Source organism: Salvia splendens, chromosome 4 (genome assembly GCF_004379255.2).
Source record: "Salvia splendens isolate huo1 chromosome 4, SspV2, whole genome shotgun sequence".
Taxonomy (NCBI): Eukaryota; Viridiplantae; Streptophyta; class Magnoliopsida; order Lamiales; family Lamiaceae; genus Salvia; species Salvia splendens.
Genome location: NC_056035.1, coordinates 39836118 through 39857012, shown reverse-complemented (window position 1 = coordinate 39857012; position 20895 = coordinate 39836118). Strand labels below are relative to the sequence as shown.

General features: G+C 38.7%; 2 protein-coding genes across 3 annotated transcripts; one reads left to right on the top strand and one right to left on the bottom strand.

Moving 5' to 3' along the window:
* Window positions 1-2126: 2126 nt before the first annotated feature.
* LOC121801451 lies at window positions 2127-3711 on the bottom strand. Of its 2 annotated transcripts, none has more exons than XM_042200942.1 (2): window positions 3354-3711; window positions 2127-3253 (listed from the first exon to the last, which is right to left on the bottom strand). In XM_042200942.1, the coding sequence occupies exon 2, from the start codon at window positions 2906-2908 to the stop codon at window positions 2306-2308; it is 603 nt and encodes a 200-aa protein (XP_042056876.1). In that variant the 5' UTR covers window positions 2909-3253; window positions 3354-3711; the 3' UTR covers window positions 2127-2305. The 2 variants fall into 2 exon arrangements, with proteins under 2 accessions (XP_042056876.1, XP_042056877.1); XM_042200943.1 differs by having other exon boundaries at window positions 2127-3250.
* A 5020-nt stretch (window positions 3712-8731) lies between these two features.
* On the top strand, window positions 8732-20473 carry LOC121800024 (myosin-17-like). Its single transcript, XM_042199567.1, has 39 exons — window positions 8732-9087; window positions 10322-10450; window positions 10652-10795; window positions 10872-11017; window positions 11143-11299; window positions 11413-11471; window positions 11585-11744; window positions 11840-11989; window positions 12077-12213; window positions 12297-12443; window positions 12552-12653; window positions 12732-12789; window positions 12879-12980; window positions 13091-13128; window positions 13342-13468; window positions 13576-13746; window positions 14414-14545; window positions 14643-14752; window positions 14887-14947; window positions 15245-15422; window positions 15602-15807; window positions 15919-16038; window positions 16128-16226; window positions 16314-16535; window positions 16851-16990; window positions 17214-17331; window positions 17410-17463; window positions 17547-17627; window positions 17704-17874; window positions 17968-18123; window positions 18217-18426; window positions 18611-18748; window positions 18853-18923; window positions 18998-19097; window positions 19172-19228; window positions 19312-19368; window positions 19460-19540; window positions 19633-19715; window positions 19996-20473. Exons 1-39 carry the CDS (start codon window positions 9085-9087, stop codon window positions 20117-20119), a joined length of 4599 nt encoding a protein of 1532 aa, XP_042055501.1. The 5' UTR covers window positions 8732-9084; the 3' UTR covers window positions 20120-20473.
* The last annotated feature ends 422 nt before the right edge of the window (window positions 20474-20895 follow it).

Sequence of the window (20895 nt, the reverse complement as noted above, 5' to 3'; positions counted from 1 at the left end):
TCATTTCAAACGTGACCACTGATTTTTTTTTGAACAATTTAAAAATTGTATAAAGAGATTATTTTGACCCCTCAGATTGTTAGCCCAAATTATAAACTCCTAGAGTTAAATACTAGGATCAAATAAGTCAGCATGAGAATGATACTAGTAAGCTCATGATATTTATAAGTACAACTTACATTTTAATTACATAATTTGCTATACTCATAAAATGTTAAATCTAAGTAAAATGAGCCTTTTTAGAGTGAATAATTTAAGTTTCAAAAAATACTACTCCACTTAGTAACTAGAAGAACCTTAGACCACGAGTCCCAACTAGAGTAGATGGAGAGCAATCATAACGATACTTGAATCTGAGGCATGATCGATAGAGTACTATTGCAAGGAAGTGAGGCGGGCTGCAAAATTGGGCATTGCCCACCTGCACGGCTGCACGGACTACAAAGTGGTACAGTCCGCACAATGGAGGCCGATCAGGTCACGCCACGTGGACTATAAAAAATATCTAGATTTTTATAGAAAAAAATCTAGATATTTAGAATATAAAAGAATTAGGTAGATAATTCTAGAATAGAAAGTGAATGCCTATAAATATGTGAGAGATGTACTATTTTGTATAAGTTCAGAAAGTTTGTGAATAAAATGTTCCTTAGTTTTCTCACATCACCAATATCCCCTAAAACATTTCCCATGCCTGAAGGTGACATACCGAGTCTGAGCTTCAGAAATCTTTTCTATTAGATTCCTTCCAATTTCTTAATTCGGATCAGGTTCAAGATTCATTTTCTTAGCAGCGATGCCACATCTAGCAATGCCATGCCGATTACTTTTTAAAAAAAAGTGCTGTAAATTTAGTTAGAAAAAATGAAAAATATACCCTGACTTAAAACGACTGAAGCATGGCTTCGAGCAGCTTTAGGTTGTTCCTCTCGGCCCCTTTCAGCCTTCGTGGTGGCATACCGAGCCTCGATTGATGCCATATCCAATAGCATCTCATATCTTTCCACGCAATGCGTTGGATTCCTCCCAAAAATCTTTCCTATGGTTCCCCATTGGGAGGGAAATTGCGTAGCTCGACATTTGAGCTCCTTGTCATCCTCTGCAGTCCACTGCAGAGTGAGTGGATCAGAACAAAAAAAATTACCATCGAAGCGTCAAGAATTATACCTCAACTTTCTTTCCTATGCAGGTCTTGGGATGATGCTTCTTTTCATAATTTGACTTCTTTGGACGACTGAACTTCTTTTCCCCCATTGGCTCGTATTCAAAAAGAAAATGTTTCAAGAAAAAAAAAGATTGTGTTGTGCATGATAAATGGAGAATAAGAGAGACAGGAAGAGAATATGCACGATTGTAGAGCCGAATATTTTGTTTTTATATTATAAACCATTAAAAATTTACACGTGTACATTCTTATTTAGCACGTGTTAATTCTCCCACTGTAATAGAAATAGACCAGCCGTATTGCAAGTGTGGCAAGTGGGAGGTTCAATTGGACAAGTACCAGTTTTATTGGCTAAACCCCAGACATACATGAACTTCAGCGGAGAAGCGGTTCCTCCTCCACATTATGCTTGCTAAATTTATGTTCTTAATGTTTAATAAAGTTTACTAGCTTTTGGTGATGAAAGATATAATCTTTGACTAAGTGCTGATGTTTTGACAGAGAATGGAGTTTATTCAGTGAATGAAGTTGACGTATAGGAGACTTTTTCTTCATTTTGAACTGATTCTCCCAAAGCTAAAAAGGGCTTGTGTTTTCTACTGAGATGTTGTGCAACAAGTGATTCTTTGATCAAATAAGAAATGGTTAATCAGCTCAATCAAATCTTTTTTTGGATTCAGTTTCGAACTCATTTTAATTGGTTTGGTAATTATATATTTGAAGTATGACTTTTCTTACCAGAATCAACTCTGCCGCTGGCAACTTTAGCATAGATCATATCACACAGTATTTTACAAGAGTTATACAGTATCATATTCTAATTTCTAAGGGCATAGAAACGTAGCAACGTCTACTATGAAATACCCTTAGGCTATGCGGCACCGATACGGATACGCGTATCGGTATCCGAAGGATACGGATACGCGGATACGGCTCTTTCCCAAACAACCCGATACGCGGATACGTTTTAACTATTTTTTTTAATAAATAATAATAGTGCAAAATAAATTACAAAATAGATATTCTAATTCAACATAGAGACATTAAAGGTATATTACACTCAAAATAACATGATAGCAGCAGGTTCTAAATTAGGAAATAATTAAAAGGTAGTAGCAAACTAGCATCAAGCCATCAACATCAAGCTTCTTCCTCATTCCCCGTCTCCTCCAGCTCCACACCTTCATCCTCGGCATCACCCAATCCAAATGATACAGCCTGCAACTCAGGTTCATCAATGGAGAGGTCAGCAACTTCAAGAAGACCAACACCACTAAGGGAATCAAAAGAATCTCCCCCAACATCCCACATCCTTGTCTCTCCTTTCTTGTATGCATCAGTTCTTCTTGACAAATGTCTCAGATTTGAGTGCACAAAGACCAAATCTTCAGCCCGCTCAGGAGTTAAGGCATTTCTCTTGACACTATGGATGAAGCTATATGTGCTCCAATTTCTTTCACAGCAAGAAGAAGAGGCCGGTTGGCTGAGCAGTTTCATGGCCAAACTCATCAAAAGAGGGATAGATTGTCCATGATTTGTCCACCATGTCATTGGGGAAACAGCCCATCTATCATGTATAGAATCAGGGTCATTGAATTCTTCTGAACAACTAGAAAACCTTGCATATTCTTCCTTCACTGCAGCCAACTCTTGCGGTATGCGAAAGAATTTCTTGAAGCAAGTCATCCTCATTTGTGATATTTGCTGTTGTCTGAAGGAGCTACAGGCAAAGAAACAGTGCATGCCTTTGATCTTTCCAATAGCTCCTTACACTTTTCCACTTCCCTCCTCATGTCACTCAGCATTTCAAATGAAACATTTGGACATGTCTTAATCCCCTGTCTTAATTTTTGCAGCAAATGAGCTTCAACTCTTGTATAGCTAGTGCTTTTTGAAAATGGACAATAGTTGCATCTCCATAATATATTTCCTCCACCAGGTTTAGGCTTCTCTAGAATGGTGACATGATCCCACAATGGAGCCCTGATATCAGTTATTTGTCTGGACCCAGATCCAACACTAGAACTAGCAGCAGAACTAGCACTAGAACTAGCAGCAGTAGCACTCAGATTTGGAGATGCCATACTGCTGAAATTATAATTGAATTGAATTGGGGGAGCAAAAAACTGAATTATAACATAGAAAAGCGATGGCAAAAATAGATACATAAAACTGAATTATAACATACCGAATCTATGGAGGCGGGGAGTTTTTGACCTAGCTGCGGCTTTCTCAATTGTGTGGAATCTTATATTGTATAGAGCATCATTATTTATAGAGCTAGATTTGTTCATCCAGCTGCAATGGGCTACATCACAAATGGGCTTTTTGGTCCAGCCCGTTAATTCTATCGGGCCGGCTCCTTTAGATGGGCTTTAAACTGGGCCGTATCCACCGAGATACGTATCGAATCTGAGGTTTCCCGGCCCAATACGGCCCATCCCGCGGATACGCCCAGGATACGTATCCGTCGCGTATCCGTCGCGTATCGGTATCGGATACGTATCCGATACGCGATACGGCAACAAAGTGAAGTATCCGTGTTATATAGCCCTTAGGCCTTTCTGTATAGTGTAATTTTTAGATATTTCTTGCCTTACAAAACTACCATTTTTAGATTTTTCTTGCCTTACAAAGCTAACTTTTTATATCTGTCGTGTGCTACCAGGTTGGGTCACGGGCTGCATATTATTAGAGCATCCACAACCGAGCTCTTGCCAGCGGCACGGTTGTGGGCCCGGCCCCACTTTTTCTGCCTGCTCTCTGGCAAGAGCACAACACTCACAGCCGTGCTCTTCTGCAAGGACGAGCACAATTAATTTAAAATTCAATTAAACAATAACATTTCCATAATAATAAAATTCATTAAAAAAACCTAAATAAAATTACAAATGACAAATAAAATAAAAACGACATAATTAAAATCCTAAAAATTAAAAATTACACAATTAAAATACTAAAAATTAAAAAAACACTACTCGTTGCCGAATTTCGCCCACATGTGGTTGATTAGGTCTTCTTGTAACTGAATGTGGGTTCGGGTATCGCGCATTGTGTGTCTTGTCTCGATCCTCTGGCTCCCTCCCGGTCACGATGGATGTAGCGGCGATTTGATCTAGTTCGTTGAGGAGGAGGAGCGGGGGTATTCGCCGCGACATATGCTTCGTAAGCGGCACGATGTTGTTCGTAGTATTCTTGTTCTTCGCGCTCCGCTTCCGCCATAATATGGGTGAAATCCATTTGAGGTTTTGAGTGAGGGATGAATGTGTTGATAGTTTGTATGAGAATTATGAATGAGAAATGATTTGATGTGATAAATGGATGATGAATGTGTGTATTTATAGATGATTTTGGGGAAAAAAAAAAATTCAAAAAAATTCAGAAAAAACGGGAAAAAACGGCCATATTTTTTGGATTTGGAAAATATTTGTTTTTATTTTTTATCATTATTTACAATTAAATACCGATTTCTAAGTAAAAAAAAAATTTGAAGGCAACGGCTATGCCGTTGCCCAATCCCGTGCCGCCACGTCAGCTGCTCGCTGGCGCGAGCGCAGCGGCGGCGGTGCTTCGCCTTGCCAGCGGCGCGGACGGCGGTGGCGACCGTCGCCACCGTTGCGGATGCTCTTAGAGCATCCATATCACTGATTTCGTACTCATCAGTGCTAACTAACGATGTTATTTCCATGTTGGTAGGCAACCTCGGACTAGGCGTTGCATTAGGGTCGGGTGACGGCGGCACGTACCAGTTGTTGGCGTTGACAAAATCGACTATCTGTCGTTGATCGCTGTTAAACCAATCCATAGAAGCCGAAAATATTGTAATACAAGAGGATTGAAATTGAGAAAGTGTGGAAAAAATGGTGCACAAATGGAGTATATATAGGCAATAAAACGAAAAAAAAAATCAAATGTTGGGGACTTGCGGCCCGGCCCGGAAGATATCCAACGCCGGGCCGGGACTCATCTCGTGCGGCACGGCATGGTTTAACGCCTGCAGGCTGGACCCCGGGCGCGACCCTGGGCCGCGACTGAGTCCCCGGGACCGGCCTGGGCAGCAAATTCATCACCTCCATCGTGCGGGGCCGCGGGCCGGGACCAGGTGCGGTCCGGCCCGCGGCATTAAGGATGCTCTTAAGTGCCCTTGCGCCACATACTACTGGTTGGGATAAAATTTTCCTTTTTAGTGAAAATAAATCGAGACTCCTATTTGCGGATAGATTAAAATAGAAAAACACGACTCTTATTTGCGCATATAGGGATCACAAAGCATGTCAAACAAACGTGCATTTCTACTAGCTGTGTTGTGTTCTATCGATCCAATAATTTAATACTGTAAAATCGTTGGTTTGATTTTAGGTAACCATGCCAATAATATCCGTAAATTCTGTAGATAGTGCCCTTTCCCTTAAAATAGTCATTTCAAACGTGTCCATTGATTTTTTTTAAAACAATTTAAAATTTGTATAAAGAGATTGTTTGACCCTTCAGATGTTAGCCCTAACTATAAATTTTTAGAATTAAATAATAGGATTGCTTGAGATTCCTCTTTTGTTAAATTTTTTTAGAATGATACTAGTAAACTCATGATATTTATAAGTACAAACGGGCATTTTAATTACATAATTTGTTAAAATAGTAAATTGTTAAATTTAAGCAAAATGAATATGCTTTTTTAGAGTGAATAATTTAAGTTTAAAAAAATATCACTACGAGTCCACAACTACGAGTAAATGGAGATTGGAGAGCAACCATAACTATACCAAAAAATGGATTGAATGATTGAATCTGAGACTTGATCGATGGAGTGCCGTTGCAGGGAAGTGAGGCGGGCTGCAAAATTGGGCATTGCCCACCAGCACAGACTACAAGGTGGTACAGTCCGCACGATGGAGGCCGATCAGGTCACGCCACGTGGACTATAAAAAATATCTAAATTTTTATAGGAAAAAATCTAAATATTTAGAATATAAAAGAATTAAGTAGATAATTCTAGAATATAAAGTGAACGTCTATAAATAGGTGAAAGATGTACCATTTTGTATAAGTTCAGAATGTTTGTGAATAAAATGTTCCTTAGAGCATCCATAACGGTGGTGGGAGTGAAGGCCGCCGTCCGTGTCAGCGGCAAGGACGAGGACCGCCGTCGCTGCGCTCGCGCCGCTCGATGCATCGAGCAGCGCCGTGCCAGCGAGCAGGCGACGTGGCGGCTTATGATTGGGCAACGACATAACCGTTGCCTTTGAATTATTATTTTTTATTTTAAAAATCATTTTTAAATTATATAAAATGATTAAAAAATAAATTTTTCCAAATCCCAAAAATATGGCCTTTTTTTCCCATTTTTTCTGATTTTTTTTTATTATTTTTTATTTTTTTCCCCCAAAATCATCTATAAATACACACATTCATCATCCATTTATCACATCAATTCATCTCCCATTCATCTCTCATTCTTAATTTTCATACAAACTATCAACACATTCATCCCTCATTCAAAACCTCAAATGGAATTCACTCATATTATGGCGGAAGCGGAACGCGAAGAACAAGAATACTACGAACAACATCGTGCCGCTTACGAAGCATATGTCGCGGCGAATACCCCCGCTCCTCCTCCTCAACGAACCAGATCAAATCGGCGCTACATTCATCGTGACCGGGAGGGAGCCCACGAAAGGCTCGTTGCCGACTACTTTGCCGACCAGCCGCGGTTTCCAGCAGATTACTTCAGGCGCCGTTTTCGCATGTCAAAGCGCTTGTTCATGCGAATTGTCAACACATTGTCCGCACGCGTTGAATTCTTCCAAACAGGTCCAGATGCAGCCGGCCGGCAAAGTATCACGCCGTTGCAGAAGTGTACGTGTGCCATCCGACAACTCGCTACTGGGCAAACGGCCGATATCTTCGACGAGTATTTGCATATCGGTGAGTCCACTGGAATCCTTTGTCTAAAGAATTTTTGCGAGGGCGTTCGTTCAGCTTTCGGGGATGAATTCCTTTGGGCACCCACCACCGATGATTGCCAACGGTTGCTTCGTCTTCACGAATCAGTCCATGACTTTCCCGGAATGCTTGGCAGCATTGACTGCATGCATTGGAGGTGGAAGAATTGCCCGACTGCTTGGAGGGGGCAACACTTGAGCGGTCACAAAGGCGGCGGCCCAACGCTTATCCTTGAGGCGGTCGCCGACTACCGCCTATGGATTTGGCATGCATATTTCGGCGTTGCTGGATCCAACAACGACTTGAATGTACTATATTCTTCACCACTCTTCACTGATGTGATGAATGGTGTAGCACCGGCGATCGACTTCACCATCAACGGAAATAGCTACCACATGGGTTACTATCTCGCCGATGGTATCTACCCAAGGTGGTCGACTTTTGTGAAGACGTTCAACAACCCGCACGACCCGAGACGGGTTCTTTTTGCGCAGCGTCAAGAGTCCGCACGGAAAGATGTCGAAAGAGCTTTCGGGGTCCTTCAAGCCCGATTCAACATTGTGAAGTCCCCGGCTCGGCTATGGTACGTGAATAATATCGCCGACATCATGTTCACGTGTATTATCTTACACAACATGATTATAGCCGACGAAGGGCCGAGGGCGGCTAGCTTCTACGACGAGGACGAAGCCGGAAGCTCAACAGCGAGGTCTCCCCCACGCCGAGGCGAGCATATTACGGTCGGCCAAAGAATCAAGACAAGGCACACAATGCGCGATACCCGAATCCACAATCAACTACAAGAAGACCTAATCAAACACATGTGGGAGAAATTCGGCAACGCGTAGTGGTTTTTTTAATTTTTAGTATTTTAATTATGTAATTTTTAATTTTTTAGGATTTTAATTATGTCGTTTTTATTTTATTTGTCATTTGTAATATTATTTAGATTTTTGAATGAATTTTAGTATTATTGAAATGTTATTGTTTAATTGAATTTTAAATTAATTGTGCTAGTCCTTGCGGAAGAGCACAGCTGTGGGTGTTGTGCTCTTGCCAGAGAGCAGACAGAAAAAGTGGGGCCGGGCCCACAACCGTACCGTTGGCAAGAGCACGGTTGTGGATGCTCTTAGTTTTCTGCACGATGGAGGCCTATCAGGTCACGCCACGTGGCACGATTGTTGCCGAATTTCAGGCTTCTATATTTTTTTTCCATTTCTTCTCTTTTTTTACCGTTTCAAGTTAGAATTAAATTTTTGCTTAAAATAGTTGTTTGTTGCTTCGCATGCCTATCTATGAATTCAACTCTTCTCATTCATTTCAAATCATTTTCAAATTTGAATCTATCAAATCTCATCTCCATTTATTCAAATCTTTCATTTTCATACATTTATCTTATAAAATACATATCGAGACTCTAGTATAAATCTGCTTTAATTTGTAAAAATACTAGTACCACTAGATAAATAAATATGTAACTATTGTGAAAATGTAATAATAATTCAAGTTCATATTCAATTTTTCCATTGGTTAATATTAACGATGTGTTTGAAAATCAACACCATTAATCCTATTTAAATAAATAAGTACGTAGTGTCGTTAACTTGTTCGAGTGTCCACGCCTTGTCCGAGCAACAATGAAAGTTACGAAGCAATAAACATTATCGTGCAAAAGAGGAATTCCAATCAAATTGGTCTCTGATAAAATTCAAAATCAACGAACTAATAACCGACCAAGAGAGAGAAAAAGACTGTGCAACAACGACAAATCCACCGTATTTTGCTGGATTTGGAGTAGAAGAAGTTGTTGAGCTGATAGACGGAGGACGAAATTTTGTGTTTCAGCTTCCAAGAAGTTCGTTCACCAGCGGCGGCGAGTAGGCGGCTCGGAGCTGGAGCTGATCTCACCCAGCGAGTCAAATCCCGCCGCCCTTTTCTTGATGAGCGGAGATTGAGTCTTTGAGTTTTCAACTATGGTAACACCGTTTATTGGATTAGCTTCCAGCTCTTTCTGTTTTGACTTGTTTTGAATTTAAATTTGAATTTGAATTTAGTTGAAATATGAGGATATGGATAAACATTAAACAGTGTGATGTGTGAAATACGAATTGAGGGTTGTTTGGTTGGGAAATACGAATTTTGCTGTTTTTTTTCTCCAACTTTTTAGTGGTGTGGGTGATAGAAATGAGCCAATATTTGGTGGATTTAGTTGAAATATGAAGGTTTTGAGATGAAGAGATGGTGTGTTTTTTCGTTTGTGCATATGGATTCAATTTTTTTTTTGGATTTACGGGAAAGAGTTGTGTTAAGGATTGTGTATAATTTCCTTGATATCATCAAGTGAAATTCTGCAATGCTAAGCTTACTTTTCCTCTTATCAATGACGTGCATAAAGTCATAAATCATTACATTATATATCTAATTATTGAAGTTTTAAGCACAATACTCATGCTACTGTTTCCATCATTTTCATATACTGTAGCTTACCAGTTCTTGGTTTGATCCTAAATGAAAAACCTTTTTGATAGAAAATCAATTAGAATTTGAAATTGTGATTGGGAAAAAGCATTTAACCCCTGCCTCACACTCTTAGTCAGAATAGAAGAGCTGTTCTCTAGCTCATTTCAGAATTAATATATTCTGTAATTAATAACAAGAAATTCCTTATAACTATTTTTAACTAAAAAAAAGTTAAGATTGTTGTTTTTGCAAATTTGGGTTCACCCAAATTGGAGTGCACATAGGCAGAGCAGCACAGGATGCAAGTTGTTTTTTTATAATCGAGATTTTATGTGTTAGCATGTCAAGTAGTCCGTTGTGGAAAACTCGTATGCTGAAAAGTTGATTTTTGAAAAAAATGTTTGTGTATTTTATAAATTCTGATACCATGTTAAAATGTTTTCTTCATTTTATTACAAGGTTAAGTCAAGCAAATTCATGCATATGTTGAGAATAGTATTGTTCTCTCCGAGTTTGGTCTTATTTCTTTTGCCATATTTTATTTGTGTCTACTGTCTGGTACTATGTTAAGCAAGTCTAAATTGCAATTGGAGTTCTTGTGTTTTTTCAAGTGTCTGTGTTTCTTTTAGTTTTTCCATCCTGAAATCCATCGGAACCAGGTCCTCCTGCAAGTGAGACTACTGGTGTAAGTCGTGCAAACTTGATTTTCTATCATATATATAATGAATTTTCATTTGTTTGTCTCTGCAGGCATCGTTAGTTAACATTATAGTTGGTTCTCATGTATGGGTTGAGGATCCGGCGTTGGCTTGGATTGATGGAGAAGTAATACGGATAGATGGCCAAGATGTTCATGTTCAAACTACAAACGGGAAAAAGGTAATTACTGAATAGGTTCTCGTTGCCAACATGAATGTATATTGAGCATGTAGTACTGAAATTTTATATTAGAGTTGATGCTTCTTATATACGTTAGACCTATATTAGTATCATTGTATGTCATCTCTGCTCTTCGCCTGAGGTAATATTTAAATGATCTTTTCATTTGGTAGTTTGAAATCTTTAGGCTCCAACTTGCAGGTTGTTGCAAATATCGCAAAAGTTTTTCCCAAGGACACAGAAGCACCTCCTGGAGGTGAGGATGACATGACTAAGCTTTCGTATTTGCACGAGCCCGGTGTCCTGCAAAACCTAGCTACTAGATATGAACTTAATGAAATCTATGTAAGCTTTCTGATTTTTTCTCAGTTGTATAACTATACAAATGTTAGATTCTAAGTTTTAATGCGTTCTTTCTCAGACATATACGGGAAATATTCTGATTGCAATAAACCCTTTCCAAAGATTGCCTCATCTATATGATACTCACATGATGGAGCAATACAAAGGGGCTGCACTTGGCGAGCTTAGTCCTCATGTGTTTGCTATATGTGATGTTGCTTACAGGTAATATTCTGGAATGCAGCATATGTTTATTTGTATGAGTTTTGCTGTTGGGAAGACGCGGTGAATATAATATTTTGAGTGATGAAGGCAATATCACCTGGTTGCTTATTAATTTCTGCAATCAGGGCAATGGTCAATGAGGGGAAGAGCAACTCGATTCTGGTTAGTGGAGAAAGTGGTGCCGGTAAAACTGAAACAACAAAAATGCTGATGCGGTATCTTGCTCATTTGGGTGGTCGATCTGGAGTAGAAGGACGGACTGTTGAACAACAAGTTCTAGAAGTAAGATTATGATTAAGTTGATGTGGCCTGCATTTTGCTTCTCTTCTGAATAAAATAATCTCACCAACAAATCAAATGATGCCAATACTTATATCTGAGTTGTTGGTTGACAGTCAAATCCAGTTCTTGAAGCATTTGGAAATGCTAAAACTGTCAGGAACAATAATTCCAGGTGAGTTATAATTGAAACTTCTCCACCCGAAACTAATAGGCGCATCTTTCTTAGATCAATATATACCATTTCGTTTCGAATGCTTCACATTTGACAGCTTTTCTATTGTGCAGTCGTTTCGGTAAATTTGTTGAAATTCAATTTGATAAAAATGGGAGAATATCTGGAGCAGCCATTAGAACTTATTTGCTGGAGAGATCCCGTGTTTGCCAAATATCAGACCCTGAAAGAAACTATCATTGCTTTTACCTTCTCTGTGGAGCACCTCCCGAGGTATTGCAGTTTTATTTGTAGTTTCTGTAAAGATTTTGTATGGAACCTGTGTCTGGGGTTGCTTCAGTGACCTATCGAGTAATGTCTGCCTTCAGGAAAGGGAGAAATATAAGCTCGAAAGCCCAGAAACTTATCATTATCTCAACCAGTCCAAATGTTATAAACTTGATGGAGTAAATGATACGGAAGAATATCTTGCAACCAGAAGGGCTATGGATATAGTCGGAATCAGTGAGGAAGAGCAGGTTGTTCTTTCCAGAGATGCTACTGCTGGGTTAAATTTCAGTGCTATCATTTTCCCTGTATTTTCTAAACAGATGATTGTATTTCAGGATGCAATATTTAAAGTGGTTGCTGCGATTCTTCATCTTGGCAATATTGAATTTGCTAAGGGGAAAGAGATTGATTCTTCAGTCATCAAGGATGAGAAGTCGAGGTTTCATCTGAATATGACTGCTGAATTGCTCAAGTAGGATCATTGTCCTTATTTTACCTTTTATCTTGGTCATTGGGGTGGATGTACAAGGAACAATAACAAGTTCAATTTCATAGATGTGATGTCAAGAGCTTGGAAGATGCTCTGATTAAGCGTGTGATGGTAACACCCGAGGAAGTTATCACAAGGACCCTTGATCCAGAAGCTGCGTTGGGTAGCAGGGATGCTCTCGCAAAGACTATATATTCTCGGCTATTTGACTGGTAAGGATACACTGCCATCTAACTTCTATGAATGAACATATCATCGTGTTATTTAAAATAGTAATACTTGTTGTTTCGTTTTGAACTCATATACTTTCTCATTCCCAGGATAGTGGAAAAGATAAATACATCCATTGGTCAGGATCCACACTCGAAAGCAATAATTGGAGTTCTTGACATATATGGTTTCGAGAGTTTTAAGCACAACAGGCAAGCTTTTCCCTAGAAATCTCATTTGCTTATTACAGCGAAGATAAGATTTTCTTCTGAAATTTGCATGAATCACAGTTTTGAGCAGTTCTGCATCAATTTCACCAACGAGAAACTGCAGCAACATTTTAACCAGGTGATTCCTGTTGTTATGAACTCCTACTACTTGTGCGTTTTGTGCAATAATTTCAACTGCTAATTGAAGATTTTCTATTACTGCTTCAGCATGTTTTCAAGATGGAACAAGATGATTATGAAAAAGAGGAGATAGACTGGAGCTACATAGAGTTCGTTGATAACCAAGATGTCCTCGATCTGATTGAGAAGGTCTGATGCTATAATGGATTACTTTTTATCACCTGTACCTTTTCTCTTACTATATTCTGTATTTATTTTTTTTCATATTATGAATTTAATTTCAAACTATTTTTCTGCAGAAACCAGGGGGAATAATTGCACTGCTGGATGAAGCTTGGTATCTCTTCCTATATTTGCTTTTTCTTTAAGAGGATCTCTTCAAATTTTCTTATTTGCAATACTTGATTGATTTTTAATTATTTTTAAGATGGTTGAGTTTTATGTTGTCTTTCTATTGTTTATGAAACCATAACTGTAAATGCACATACTTTTTTTCGCTATCAATTGCTTATGGCTACACATTTAATGCTAACAATAACTTCAATGGCAGTATGTTTCCCAAGTCCACCCACGAAACATTTGCCCAGAAATTGTATCAGACCTTCGCAAAAAACCAGCGTTTCATCAAGCCCAAGCTTTCACGTACCAGTTTCACAATATCTCACTATGCTGGGGAGGTAATTGGATGCAATATGAATTCTTTTTTTCCAAGAGAAACCAGGGTCTGGATGCAATTAATTATAGATATATTTTAAAAACGTAAAACCATGACCTGTTCTCGCAGGTAACGTATATGGCAGATCTGTTCCTGGATAAGAACAAAGATTATGTTGTTGCAGAACACCAAGATCTGCTTACAGCCTCAAAGTGCACTTTTGTCGCTGGTTTATTTCCTGCTCTTCCTGAAGAATCATCTAAATCATCGAAATTTTCTTCCATAGGATCACGCTTCAAGGTGCTCGATAATCTCTATACTTATTCGACTTTGTTATCAGGAATCCTTGATCTGTTTTATTAATATTAAAGGTCTGTGTTCATGATTAGCTGCTGTTGGTGATATATAACTTTCTAGTTTTGCATCTAGATTCTAGATCCACTTGTTTCATAAAATTCTGCACAAGGCTTGATGTCTCGTTTTATAGAATCTTTCTCTTTCATGATTTATGCAATGAGCTCAGAAGTAAGAAGTTGGTATATTAAAGGTTTTTTCTTACTTGGATGACAATGTACGTGTGGGTATTAAGGTTCCTTGTCTCTCACTACTGATGCACATGGTCCTTGCACATCTCCTGGATATCATACAACTACACCATGCTTTTCTCCATTGATGTTAGTTATTAGACTGATTGCTTATTTGTACATCTGAGATGTTGCTATGCATACTGAAGAGGAAACGTTGTAAATGCCGAATGGTTAACTCAGCAAGATTTTTCAATTAAACATTTTATTTATGATTTTTTACTCTCTATCTGGGAGAAATCTTTGCTCCTTTAAGTTCGTTGCTTTTGGTATGTTATAGCTTGAATCCCTTCGAGGTAGATTGTTCGATATATATGCTGTTTATGTCTCCGTTTATTGGGATGGAATGATGAATAAGCTTTATATATTTTTTCTTCTGGCAGTTGCAACTGCAATCTTTAATGGAAACCTTAAGTTCGACAGAACCTCACTACATCAGGTGTGTCAAACCAAATCACGTGCTGAAGCCCTCGATTTTCGAGAATCTTAATGTGATTCAGCAACTGCGGTGTGGTGTAAGTATTTTTGATCTCACCACTTAGGAATGCAAATTTTATTGAGTTCAGATTTGTTCTGTGAAGCTCTGTGGTATAAAGTTTAACTACCATATAGGGTGTTCTTGAGGCTATTAGAATCAGTTGTGCTGGATACCCCACCAGACGTACATTTGACGAGTTTCTTCTACGATTTGGTGTTCTTGCCCCTGAAGTTTTCGAAGGAAAGTAAGTCTCTTTTAACTGCTGAAGTAGATTCTCCTTTTGGCCTGAGCGCTTATCTCCTTGCACCCTGCTCTGATTTTTGCCAATGATTATAGTTATTCTTTTATCTTAAAGTAAACACAATCTTTATTCTGCAGCTATGATGACAAGGTCGCATGTCGGATGATTTTGGATAAAATGGGATTAAAGGGATATCAGGTAGATTCCATGATACTTTGGTTATAGTACTAAATATTACTGCAAAACTGTATCATTATTTACTCCCATCTTACTATCATGCATATCTTTTCGGGAATACTTTCCCGATTGTTTGGTATATGGAATATCATATGACATGTTCATGTGCACTAACATATATAGGCGTATTAGTTGAGGAGCCACACTGTGTACTAGACTTTAAAAGTTTTAGGGCATGGAGTCATTTTCTTTGTTTTCTTGGTTCACAATCAGGCTCTGAAGATATAGCGGATGACGTTGGTGTATGCTTGTTTTCAGTTAGGTAAGACAAAAGTGTTTCTACGAGCTGGTCAGATGGCTGAGCTAGATGCGAGGAGAGCAGAAGTTCTTGGAAATGCAGCCAAAACAATTCAAAGGCAAATTCGTACCTATATTTATCGGAAAGAGTTTGTCTCATTGCGCCATGCTGCCATCCTTTTACAATCTTCTTGGAGAGGTAACTCTTTATTAAGCACTCTTTTGGTGGAAAGTTTTTTTACAATCTTCTTCAAGACGTAATCTTGAGCATCTTCATATTATTATTTGTATGCAGCCATCAATTTGATCGTGTTCATCTGCTTTACTGTGCTTCTATAATAAATTGTGGAAATAACATCTTTTTCTTGTAATTTTCAGCTATATCTGCTCGCAAACTCTATGAAGAATTGCAGGCTGAAGCCGCCTCACTGAAGATTCAGAAGAACTTCAGGTGTCATACTGCTCGGAAATTCTACCAGAACTTGCAGCGTTATGCTATCATAGTGCAGACTGGCATGAGAGCTATGATTGCTCACAATGAATTCAGATTCAGGAAACAAACTAAGGCTTCAATCAGGATTCAGGTCTTGTTTACTCTTACTGGAAAACCCAACAAAATAAACACGAACCTGAATCATTAAGGAAATCTGTCTTTTGGCAACTTTTTAAGCATTATTTTGCTGCTCTTTATGCAGGCTCACGTGCGCTGTCATAGAGAATATTCTTACTACAGGAGTCTCCAGAAGGCTGCCATCGTTACCCAATGTGGTTGGCGTCAACGAGTAGCACGCAAAGAGCTTAGAATGCTTAGAATGGTTCTCCTCAATTCTTGAAGAGATTTATTTCTCATTTTCTTGCAATGGTTTCTTTCTTATGCTTTAGTTGGTATTTTCCCATTCGTCAGGCTTCAAGAGAAACCGGAGCCCTGAAAGAAGCCAAAGACAAGCTAGAAAAGAAAGTGGAGGAGCTTACATGGCGCTTGCAGTTTGAGAAGCGACTTAGGGTATTCAGTTTGGCATTTTTGAATGATGCCTCCTCCGAATATACAAAACATGACCATCTCTGTGTCCATTTGTCTTGATAATTGCAGACAGAGTTGGAGGAAACAAAAGCACAGGAAACTGCAAAACTACAGGAGGCTTTGAAATCAATGCAAAAACAGGTAGAGGAAGCAAATGCCAGAGCATTAAAAGAACGAGAAGCTGCGAGAAAAGCAATTGAAGAAGCTCCTCCAGTCATTAAAGAAACCCCAGTAATGGTTCAAGACGTGGCAAGAATTGAAGCTTTGACAGCCGAGATACAAATTCTGAAGGTAAGACTTACTACAACAGAATAAGTACATGCTGTACATCGACATGGACTAGACACTTCGATAGATGCTGCTATCATCTCTTGCTCTTAAATATTTCTGAAATTTCCAAATATGCACCGGATTCTTTAGTGGCGTGACTATTCAACCTATGGGGCAATGGCTTCACATTAAGGGAATATTTATCCTTCTTTTTAGAAAGAACATATCTCCTTCAAATCTAGTTGATTTTGTGAGTTTGTCAATCTTATGATGCCATCCATCTTCCAAAGAGTAAAGACATGGACGTGTATATAACCAGCTTTTTTATACATACAGGCTTCACTGCAGTCAGAAAAAGTCACAGCAGAAGAGGCCAAAAGGGCTTGCTCAGATGCCGAGACTAGAAATATAAATTTGACAAAAAAGCTTGAGGAAGCAGAGGGCAAAGTGGATCAGCTTCAAGATTCCATACAGAGGTAATTTGATTAACTTTCTTTAGGCTTTATAAAACATAAAACAATTCTTGAGCAAGTAACCATGCACCATTTCTTGAACAATTACCCAAAAAACAAGTATATCATCTGTTTTGGTTGCTCACCTTGGTCAAAGAGGGGAGAAAGCTATAACTTATGTTTTCTTAGTTATCTTTCTTTTGGTATACAGTTATATTTATTCACCACTTTTTGTTTTCCTTTGCAGGCTCGAGGAGAAGCTATCAAACTCCGAGTCCGAGAATCAAGTGCTTCGTCAACAAGCTTTGACCATGTCACCAACTGGGAAGGCTATATCTGCCCGACCCAGGACTACTATATTTCAGGTATTGAGATTTGATTTCTTTTTATTGTATAACTGGTTGCGGGTGGAGATATTCTAATTATGTGCTATGATGTTACAGAGAACACCGGAGAATGGTAAAGTTCTTAATGGAGAAACAAAATCATCTGCACAAGTAAGCGTACATCATTGTATTTTGTAAATATAAATAGGACATTTTGATGTCTCTGTAGTGCTTAAGTCTATTGCCCGTGATAGGAAACCCCACTTGCTACGGCGAATCCCAAGGAGCCTGAATCCGAGGAAAAACCTCAGAAGTCTCTCAATGATAAGCAGCAAGTAAGTGGACACTTGTATATGTTGCGTATAATTTATACATTATACATGTCTCCTTATTTCTCGTTGGCTTCCACAGGAAAACCAGGACCTCCTGATAAAGTGTATCACTCAAGATTTGGGATTTTCTAGTGGCAAACCCGTTGCTGCTTGTGTCATTTACAAATGCCTTCTCCACTGGAGGTCATTTGAGGTGGAGAGGACCGGTGTGTTTGACCGTATTATTCAAACCATTGGTTCATCGGTAGACGTGAGTAACTGAATGTCGATCCGGTCTATATATTTGATGCTACTTTCAGCTCATTTTCATCATAGAAATTCTAAATTGAATTTGTTTTCGTAGGTTGCTGATAACAACGATGTCCTAGCCTATTGGTTATGCAATACATCTACACTGCTGATGCTGCTCCAACACACACTCAAAGCAAGTGGGGCAGCTAGCTTGACCCCTCAAAGGCGAAGGTCGTCATCGGCTTCTCTTTTAGGAAGGATGTCTCAAGTATACACCTACCCTTTAGTTTCACTCGATTCTCATGTCCATCCTACCTAAATATTCTGATTCATTTGCATGTGTAATCTCTCTCTTATGAAGGGATTGAGGGCATCCCCTCAAGGTGCTGCTGGACTTTCATTTCTCAATAGTCGGTTGCTTGGTAAACTTGATGACTTGCGGCAAGTTGAGGCGAAATATCCAGCTTTGTTGTTCAAACAGCAGCTTACTGCTTACCTCGAGAAGATATATGGAATGATCAGGGACAATCTAAAGAAAGAGATTTCCCCTTTCATTGGTTTGTGCATCCAGGTAACTCTAGACATATTTTTGAGCAGGTTGTTAGGCAGCCATGATCCAGTTTATGAGTGATGGTTTCGTTGACTGTTCCAATCTTACCTTCTTCATTTATTCGGTTATGGTTGAATGTGAAGATATGTTAGATAGCATCATTCATATCTCCTTGTATTTTGCTTGAAAATTTTTTCCAATGCAGGCCCCTCGAACATCTCGTTCAAGTTTAGGTAAAGGACGTTCCCAAGCTAATGCCGTTGCTCAACAAGCGCTTATTGCTCACTGGAAGAGCATCGTAAAGTGCCTAGATAAGTACTTGAAGGCGATGAATGCAAATTATGTAAGATTGAAATTAACTCCAAAAACCCTCTCCATCACCATACTTTTCCGTCTATCTATATTACATCTGCGCTGTTCGTTAATGTTATCACAACATCGTCATAGGTTCCTGCGTTCCTTGTGCGGAAGGTCTTTGCTCAAACATTCTCATTTATCAATGTCCAATTATTCAACAGGTAAGTCTGTTAAATCCTTATTTACTGGCGATGTGGCTCTTGTAATAACCTTTTTTTACATTCAAATGTTTCAGTCTTCTTTTAAGACGCGAGTGCTGCTCATTCAGTAATGGTGAGTATGTGAAAGCCGGGCTGGCTGAATTAGAGCAATGGTGTTGTCATGCAACTGAGGAAGTAAGGTTTCATTTGCGTAGTTTTCTGTTATTTACCCGCATCCTCTTGGCTCAATCGTGTCTTCTGTTATGCAGTATGTCGGCTCATCTTGGGATGAACTGAAGCATATCAGACAGGCTGTTGGTTTTTTGGTATGAATCAGTTTCCCGTCTCCCATTTCAGGTATAAGTTTCTTTTCGAACGGAACTCTTACCCTTTTATATCTTTTTTGCAGGTTATACATCAAAAGCCCAAAAAGACATTAAATGAAATCACGAACGAGCTTTGCCCGGTGAGTGATAATCCCGTTGCCCAGCTCCGATTCTGCGTTCTAAATTAGTCTATTTATGTATCATGAAACTTGGCCTTTTCCACATTTGCAGGTTTTAAGCATTCAACAAATATACAGGATTAGCACAATGTATTGGGACGACAAATATGGCACCCATAGCGTTGCTCCGAATGTACGTTAGTTCCCTAACTTGTCTTCCCCACTCGACTGATACTCACTTAGCGCTTCACGCATGATTATGGCTTTCTTGATGTTCGCCCACAGGTCATTTCGAGCATGAGGGTCATGATGACGGAGGACTCCAACAACGCTCTCAACAGCTCATTCTTGCTAGACGACGACTCAAGGTAATTACTACTCCCTCCATCCCGACTTAAGTGATGCATTTGCTTTTGTCACGGGAATTAAGGAGACAGTGTTTAGCAAGTTAAGTACAGTGATAATAAATTAGGAGAGAAAAAAAATAAGAGAGAGAAGAGAAAATAAAGTGATAGAAAGAATATAAGAACACGAATCACTCACCTTTGGGGACGGAAGAAGTATATACTCTCGCAATCGAGAGCAGTGAATTTTCTAGTGTATGTAGTAGTTCCCTGAAACTCATTTCCGTGCCTCAAACTTTTGCAGCATTCCATTCACCACGGACGACCTGTCGAAATCCATGCCAACCGTAGAAGTGGCTGATGTCGAGCCTCCCCCATTGATCCGCGAGAACTCTGGCTTCGTCTTCTTGCACCAACGATCTGATTGAATCTGCTGCAAATGAACCATTATGCAGCTATTTTGTGCATACACTTGGACTATTATAAGTAAATTGTAGTATATCATCATTACAATTTGCTGGGATAACAGTCAGTTGTTTTGTCTGTAAATTCAAATTTTTTGTCGCCTCCCAACTTTTCAACTGTGAGGAGACATTATTAGAAGTTAGAAGATTGTATTGTTTTTGTGATCTTGATGGGCAAGGTATGCTTGCCATGTTTTTTTGTTTTGGTGTAAAAAAGTGAGAAGTTGGTGTTTATTTGTTTTATCTTGTACTATTGTTGATTTGTTGTTACCCTCAAATTTGGAATATTTATATGTAAATGACCTTGATTTATAAGTATACATTATTTTAGAATTTTGTCCTAGAAAATATGGTAGCTTAAAACAAATAAAAAGACCTTGAAATTATTCCCATAATAATGTTTTTAAAATCACAATAGATTTGCAAAATTAGTGAAGACGTAAATTCCTAAACTTCATCAAATTTTAGTTTTGTATAGTACTATTATTATAAAATCTGCTTGTAAAGTATCAAATTATCAAAATTGAACAATGATATAACTTGATAATTTATTTACGTGGTATTACTAGCCGTCAAGCACATTTCAATAGTTCACTAATTTACGAGAAGTTCAGGAATATACAGGCAAATTACCCAATTAATAAAATAGTTTCATTTATTAGACAATTATCTTATTAATTAAATATGAAATACAAATTGAAAATGCTTATAAATTAATAACTCTGAAGTGAATAAATAAT